We start from the raw sequence: 8,108 nt of genomic DNA on the forward strand, positions 1-8,108 counted from the left end.
CAGTATAGACTGGCTAGGGTCCCCAGTGTGCCCCAGTATAGACTGAGCTGTGGTGCCCAGTGTGCCCCAGTATAGACTGGCTAGGGTCCCCAGTGTGCCCCAGTATAGACTGAGCTGTGGTCCCCAGTGTCCCCCAGTATAGACTGAGCTGTGGTGCCCAGTGTCCCCAGTATAGACTGGCTAGGGTCCCCAGTGTGCCCCAGTATAGACTGAGCTGTGGTGCCCAGTGTGCCCCAGTATAGACTGGCTAGGGTCCCCAGTGTCCCCCAGTATAGACTGAGCTGTGGTGCCCAGTGTCCCCCAGTATAGACTGGCTAGGGTCCCCAGTGTCCCCCAGTATAGACTGAGCTGCGGTGACCAGTGTCCCCAGTATAGGCAGCCCCACAGTCACCAGTATCCCCAGTATAGGCTGAGGTATGGTGACCAGTATCCCCAGTATAGGCTGAGGCATGGTGACCAGTATCCCCAGTCCAGGGTGGGCGATAGTGAACAGTGTCCCCTGCATTGTCTGTCTCTGGTCCCAGTACAGCTGGGGGATACTGGTGTCCCCAGTTTGGGCTGGCCCAGTGTCCCCTGTATAGTCTGCCCCATGGTCACCAGTTCCCCCAGTATAGGCTGTCCCATGGTCACTGGTGTCCCCTGTATAGTCTGCCCCCATGGTCACCAGTATCCCCAGTATAGGTTGTCCCATGGTCACCAGCATCACCAGTATAGGCTGGACTATGGTCACCGGTGTCCCCAGTGTAGGCTGTCCCAGTATCCCCAGTATAGGCTGGGTTATGGCAACCAGTGTCCCCAGTATGGGCTGTCCCCCTGTCCCCAGTATAGGCTGGCCCATGGTCACTGGTGTCCCCAGTACAGGCTGTTCCACGCTCACCAGTGTCCCCAGTATGGGCTGACCCTGTGCCCCTCGTACAGGCTCTTCCAGAGCCCCCAGTTCAGGATGTCCCACCGCCACCAGTGCTCCCAGTCCAGCCTGCCCCATGGCCCCCAGTGCTCCCAGTCCAGGCTGTCTCATGCTCCCCAGTGTCCCCAGCACCAGTTACAGCCCGGCCCCCCAGTACCCTGCAGCCCAGTTTGTCCTGGACAGTCCCCATCACCTCACTCCAGTCCGTCCCAGTTTGTCCCAGTCTGTCCTCACGCCCCTCCAAGACCCCCCCATTAGCCTGGGACACCCAGGGAGGGGACGTGGGGTCTCTGAGACCCTCGGGGACAAGGACGGGGTCACCCAGCTCAAAGGCTGACACCCCCCCCCCCAAAACCAGCCCAAAAACATGAGGTGGCTCTGTCCCCATGGTGGCTCCATCTGTGTCCCCACGGTGTCCCCATGTCCCCACGGTGTCCCCATGTCCCCCTGTCCCCATGTCCCTGGGGTGTCCCCATGTCCCCATGTCCCCACGGTGTCCCCATGTCCCCGTGGTGTCCCCATGTCCCTGGGGTGTCCCCATGTCCCCCTGTCCCCATGTCCCTGGGGTGTCCCCATGTCCCCATGTCCCCACGGTGTCCCCATGTCCCTACATCCCCATGTCCCCGTGGTGTCCCATGTCCCCCTGTCCCTGCATCCTCATGTCCCCGTGGTGTCCCCATGTCCCTTGGGGGTCCCCATGTCCCCCTGTCCCCACATCCCCATGTCCCTGAGGTGTCCCCATGTCCCTGTGTCCCCATGGTGTCCCCATGTCCCTTGGGGGTCCCCATGTCCCCCTGTCCCCACATCCCCATGTCCCCGTGGTGTCCCCATGTCCCTTGGGGGTCCCCATGTCCCCCTGTCCCCACATCCCCATGTCCCTGAGGTGTCCCCATGTCCCTGTGGTGTCCCCATGTCCCCCTGTCCCTACATGCCCCCTGTCCCCAGGGTGTCCCCGGGGTGCGCAGTGGGTGACCCACGTCCCTCCCTCCCTCCGGCAGGGTGCCTGCTCGCCGGCGTGCGGGGGGAGCCCCGTGGGACCCGCGGGGTGCTGCGAGGAGCGGCTGGCCTGCCTGGGGCCGGGGGGGGACGCCTGCGCCTGCCGTGACGGTGCCTTTGTGGAGGTGGAGCCCGGGGAGCACCAAGGTACAGGGGCACTGGGGGCACTGGGGGCACTGGGGGCACTGGGGGCACCGGCCGGGATGGGGGCAGCCAGGGTGCCGGGCCCTCCTGTCCTGTCCTGCCCAGCCATCCCACCCCATCCCCATCCCATCCCATCCCATCCCATCCCCATCCCATCCCATCCCATCCCATCCCCATCCCATCCCATCCCATCCCATCCCATCCCCATCCCATCCCATCCCATCCCCACCCCACCCCATCCCATCCCATCCCCATCCCCATCCCATCCCATCCCATCCCCACCCCATCCCCATCCCATCCCCATCCCCATCCCATCCCATCCCACCCCACCCCATCCCATCCCATCCCATCCCATCCCCACCCCATCCCCATCCCCATCCCCATCCCCATCCCCATCCCATCCCCATCCCATCCCATCCCATCCCATCCCATCCCATCCCATCCCATCCCATCCCATCCCATCCCATCCCATCCCATCCCCATCCCATCCCCATCCCATCCCATCCCATCCCATCCCATCCCCATCCCATCCCATCCCATCCCCATCCCATCCCATCCCATCCCATCCCCATCCCATCCCACCCCCATCCCATCCCATCCCATCCCATCCCCATCCCATCCCCATCCCATCCCATCCCATCCCATCCCCATCCCACCCCCATCCCATCCCATCCCCATCCCATCCCATCCCCATCCCATCCCACCCCATCCCATCCCCATCCCATCCCCATCCCATTCCCATCCCATCCCCACCCCATCCCCATCCCATCCCATCCCCATTCCCATCCCATCCCCACCCCATCCCCATCCCATCCCATCCCCATCCCCATCCCATCCCCATCCCATCCCATCCCATCCCATCCCCATCCCATCCCATCTCATCCCCATCCCATCCCCATCCCCATCCCATCCCCACCCCATCCCCATCCCCACCCCATCCCCATCCCATCCCACCCCAATCCCACCCCATTCCCAATCCCCATCCCCATCCCATCCCATCCCCACCCCCATCCCATCCCCATCCCATCCCATCCCCACCCCATCCCCATCCCCACCCCATCCCCATCCCATCCCATCCCATCCCCATCCCATCCCCATCCCCATCCCCATCCCATCCCATCCCATCCCATCCCATCCCCATCCCCATCCCATCCCATCCCCATCCCATCCCATCCCATCCCCATCCCATCCCATCCCCATCCCCATCCCCATCCCATCCCCATCCCATCCCCATCCCATCCCCATCCCATCCCATCCCATCCCCATCCCATCCCATCCCCATCCCCATCCCATCCCATCCCATCCCATCCCCATCCCCATCCCATCCCCATCCCCATCCCCATCCCATCCCCATCCCATCCCCATCCCATCCCCATCCCATCCCACCCCATCCCATCCCCATCCCATCCCCCTCCCATCCCCATCCCATCCCATCCCACCCCAATCCCACCCCATTCCCAATCCCCATCCCATCCCATCCCCATCCCACCCCATCCCATCCCCATCCCATCCCACCCCAATCCCACCCCATTCCCAATCCCACCCCATTCCCAATCCCAATCCCATCCCATCCCCGTGGGGGCTGGGCTCCCCTGTGCCCGCAGACGTGGGCGGGTGGCTCAGGGTGACCCCGACCGTCCCCTCCCTGTCCCCAGAGGCGCTGACGGAGGATGACATCTACTGCCGCTGCCTCTCCAGGACGCTGTGCCACACCGCCACCCCCGTCACCGTCGGCTTCTACGCCCCCTGCGGCCACCGCCTCTACTCCCTGCTGGACAAGGTCACCGGTGGGTGTGGGGACGTGAGGCCACCACGGGTCACCCTCCCCAGAGGGTGCCGGGGATCCCCGTACCACCGGCCGCTCGCCCCTTTCCACCCCGGATTTTGGGGGCTCTGGTGCTTGTCCTGCCACCCCATTTTCTTCTACAGATTTGGGGTCCCCCATTCCACCGGCACCCACCCCACCCCATTTCTGCCCCTCACCTGGGCTCCCCGTTACACCAGCACCCCTCCCACCCCCCCCATGACTCGGGGCACCCATCCCATCCCCATCCCATCCCCATCCCCATCCCCATCCCCATCCCCATCCCATCCCATCCCATCCCATTCCATCCCATCCCCATCCCATCCCATCCCATCTCATCCCATCCCATCCCATCCCATCCCCATCCCATCCCATCCCATCCCATCCCATCCCCATCCCATCCCATCCCATCTCATCCCATCCCATCCCATCCCATCCCCATCCCATCCCATCCCATCCCATCCCATCCCCATCCCATCCCATCCCATCTCATCCCATCCCATCCCATCCCATCCCATCCCCATCCCATCCCCATCCCATCCCCATCCCATCCCATCCCATCCCATCCCATCTCATCCCATCCCATCCCATCCCATCCCATCCCATCCCACCCCATCCCCATCCCCATCCCATCCCATCCCCATCCCATCCCATCCCATCCCCATCCCCATCCCCATCCCCATCCCATCCCATCCCACCCCCATCCCATCCCCATCCCCATCCCATCCCCATCCCCATCCCATCCCCATCCCATCCCATCCCCATCCCATCCCCATCCCCATCCCATCCCCATCCCATCCCCATCCCACCCCCATCCCATCCCCATCCCATCCCCATCCCCATCCCATCCCATCCCCATCCCCATCCCATCCCATCCCCATCCCATCCCCATCCCCATCCCATCCCCATCCCATCCCCATCCCCATCCCATCCCATCCCCATCCCCATCCCCATCCCCATCCCATCCCATCCCCATCCCATCCCATCCCCATCCCCATCCCCATCCCCATCCCATCCCCATCCCATCCCATCCCATCCCATCCCATCCCATCCCATCCCCATCCCCATCCCCATCCCCATCCCATCCCATCCCACCCCCATCCCATCCCCATCCCCATCCCATCCCCATCCCCATCCCATCCCATCCCCATCCCATCCCCATCCCATCCCATCCCCATCCCATCCCCATCCCATCCCCACCCCAATCCCATCCCCATCCCATCCCCCATCCCATCCCATCCCATCCCCATCCCATCCCCATCCCATCCCCATCCCACCCCCATCCCATCCCCATCCCCATCCCATCCCCATCCCATCCCCATCCCACCCCCATCCCATCCCCATCCCATCCCCATCCCCATCCCATCCCATCCCCATCCCCATCCCATCCCATCCCCATCCCATCCCCATCCCATCCCATCCCATCCCCATCCCATCCCATCCCATCCCCATCCCATCCCATCCCCACCCCATCCCCATCCCATCCCATCCCATCCCCATCCCATCCCCATCCCATCCCCATCCCATCCCATCCCATCCCCATCCCATCCCATCCCCATCCCCATCCCCATCCCCACCCCATCCCATCCCCATCCCATCCCATCCCATCTCATCCCACCCCCATCCCATCCCATCCCATCCCCATCCCCATCCCCATCCCCATCCCATCCCATCCCATCCCCATCCCCATCCCATCCCCATCCCATCCCATCTCATCCCACCCCATCCCCATCCCATCCCATCCCATCCCCATCCCCATCCCATCCCCATCCCATCCCATCTCATCCCACCCCATCCCCATCCCATCCCCATCCCAATCCCATCCCCACCCCATCCCCATCCCATCCCCATCCCATCCCCATCCCCATCCCACCCCCATCCCATCCCATCCCATCCCCATCCCCATCCCATCCCATCCCCATCCCCATCCCATCCCCATCCCCATCCCACCCCCATCCCATCCCATCCCATCCCCATCCCATCCCCATCCCATCCCCATCCCCATCCCCATCCCATCCCATCCCATCCCATCTCATCCCATCGTGGGGATGGGATGGGGATGGGGCACCTTCACCCCTCATCCCCGTGTCCCCTCCCCAGGCTTCATGCGGGAGGAGATGGCGCAGCGGGAGGAGGCCGAGCTTCACCGGAGCCACCCGAAGCCGCGTAGCCCCGAGGGCTGGGGGTTGCTGCTGGCCCTCTGGTACCTGGCCTTCTACAAACCCATCATCACCGAGGGTCACCTGAGGAGGAAGAACATCGAGTTCATCTTCATCCGTTTCAGCGCCTGGCAGTACGCCGGCTGCGACAAGCTCTGGGCAGGTTTGGTCACCACGCTCTGCGACAGCATCCGGCACCATTTTGGGGCTCTGCCCCTCAGCGTCTACCACGTCATGGGCACGAGGCCCCGCTTCGCCTCCGGCTTCAGCCAGAAGGAGTGGGTCCTCAAGAAGGGCGCCTGCCTCAAGCTTTGGGGGATGCTCTTCGTCCTGGGCGCCGGCATCAGCATCCTGCTGGTGGCCCTCTTGGTGCCCGGCATCAAGGACCACCACGCCTTGAAGGTGGTGGGCAGCGCCGTCACCTCGCTCTCCGGTTCCGGTTTGGTGCTGGGACTTTTCTCCGTCCTGAAGAACTTGTTGGTCAGCGAGAAGCAGAAGATCGAGCGGTTGACCAACAGCGACAGGTTCGCCAGCCAGCTGGGCTTCATGAGCAAGGTGCGTCGCGAGGTGGAGGTGCTGGTCGACTTCTTGGCCTTCATGGAGATCTTTGAGCGCCGACGGCTCCGCGTGGTGCTGGAGATCACCAGCCTGGACATCTGCTACCCGGAGAAGGTGGCTGGCGTCTTCAACGCCATGAACACCTTGCTCTCCGACACCAACACCCCCTTCATCTTCATCCTGGCTGTGGACCCCAGCATCATCGTCCCCTGCCTGGAGCAGACCGGCTGCATGAAGGGTCTTGCCGACAACGGTTACCTCTACCTCAACCGGACGGTGACGTTGCCCTTCTCCATCCCCGAGATGGGTGCCCGCTCCCGCCTGCGATGCCTGGAAGCCGCCGTCCAGACGCGGGAGGACCTCATGTACCGCATCATCACCAGCAACGTGGAACGACGCCGAGCCAAGTGCCGGGGCGTCCCGACGGTTCCCAGCCGGCGCGAGGCGGACGCCGAAGCCGTCCGCTGCATCCACGAAGCTTTCCGCTGCCTTCACGACGGCGCCGACCCTCTCGCCCGGTACCTCCCCACCGACGGCACCCACGTCCATCGCATCGTCAATACCATCCCCATCACCCTACGGCTCCTCCTCCACCGCGCCGGCACCCCCGGCACCCCGTCGCCCCGCGCCGCCGCCGCTTGGGTGGTGTTGGCCGACCAGTGGCCGTGCCGGCTGAGTTGGGCGCTGCAGTGCCTGGAGGACGCTTGGCAATGTCAGGAGGCGCCGGATTTCGGCGCGCGATCCCTGTGGAGCATCTTCCAGGAGAACGTGGGGGAGCTGAGCGCCCTGCGGCAGCCCCTGCACAACGTCCTCAGCCTGGACGGGGACCCCGAGCTCTTCCAGACCTTCCTCTCCTGCGACTTCCCCTTCACCGCCCGCGACGCCCGCGCCTTCCTCGGCGTCACCGTCAACCTGGACCACTCCATCCGGCACAAGATGGGGCTCCTGCGCGGTCTCGACCGACTGCGGAAAGCCGCCGCCGCCCCCGTGTCCCGTAGCGTCCAGTGTCCCCAAACCGAGTGACGGCGACGCCGGTGTCGGGTCTCCGGGTGAAGCCTCTGGACGCGGGGGCCCCCCCAAAACGGGCTGGGACGTCGGTGGCACCGCGACGTCCCCGTGGTCGGTGGCCTGAGGATGCCCGTTGTGCTCCCCCGGCACGTTTTGGGACCCGTTTGGGGACAGGGACGCTAACGGCAGGGCGACAATTGCGATCCCCAAGGAGAGACGCTGCAGGGGATGGAACTGGGGTGACTGGGAGAGACTGGGGAGGACTGGGAGAGACTGGAGGAGACATGGGAGGAACCCGAGATGGCCCGGGGGGTTCCAGGGGTGACGCTGCCAACCCAGGGACCCCCAGCATCCAGGTGACCTCAGCTCCCCCGGAACCCCCAGCACCCACTGCCTGGGACCCCAGCACCCACTGCCGTCCCCTCCCCGCCACCCTTTGGGGACGGTCCCCCAAAGAGGGGGGGGGTCCCTGGGAGGGGGGGGGGGGCCACACACGACAATTCCCACCGAGCCCCAAAGCAGCCGCCGGTGT

At 64.9% G+C, this 8,108-nt stretch overlaps 1 protein-coding gene across 1 annotated transcript; it reads left to right on the forward strand.

Annotated features, from left to right (window-relative positions):
• Positions 1-656: 656 nt before the first annotated feature.
• NKPD1 (NTPase KAP family P-loop domain containing 1) lies at positions 657-7,591 on the forward strand. Its single transcript, XM_054811449.1, has 4 exons — positions 657-743; positions 1,906-2,050; positions 3,703-3,834; positions 5,952-7,591. The coding sequence occupies exons 1-4, from the start codon at positions 657-659 to the stop codon at positions 7,589-7,591; spliced, it is 2,004 nt and encodes a 667-aa protein (XP_054667424.1).
• The last annotated feature ends 517 nt before the right edge of the window (positions 7,592-8,108 follow it).

This window comes from Grus americana (genome assembly GCF_028858705.1).
Source record: "Grus americana isolate bGruAme1 chromosome 34 unlocalized genomic scaffold, bGruAme1.mat SUPER_34_unloc_2, whole genome shotgun sequence".
In the NCBI taxonomy this organism is placed as follows: Eukaryota; Metazoa; Chordata; class Aves; order Gruiformes; family Gruidae; genus Grus; species Grus americana.

What these genes read in the sequence shown, in the direction of transcription:
- NKPD1 (XM_054811449.1), top strand. Translation starts at nt 657, where the DNA reads ATGGTCACCAGTATCCCCAGTATAGGTTGTCCCATGGTCACCAGCATC. An exon ending in TGGTCACCGGTGTCCCCAGT is followed by an intron (nt 744 to 1,905) that starts GTAGGCTGTCCC and finishes TCCCTCCGGCAG; the next exon opens with GGTGCCTGCTCGCCGGCGTG. An exon ending in CCTGCTGGACAAGGTCACCG is followed by an intron (nt 3,835 to 5,951) that starts GTGGGTGTGGGG and finishes TCCCCTCCCCAG; the next exon opens with GCTTCATGCGGGAGGAGATG.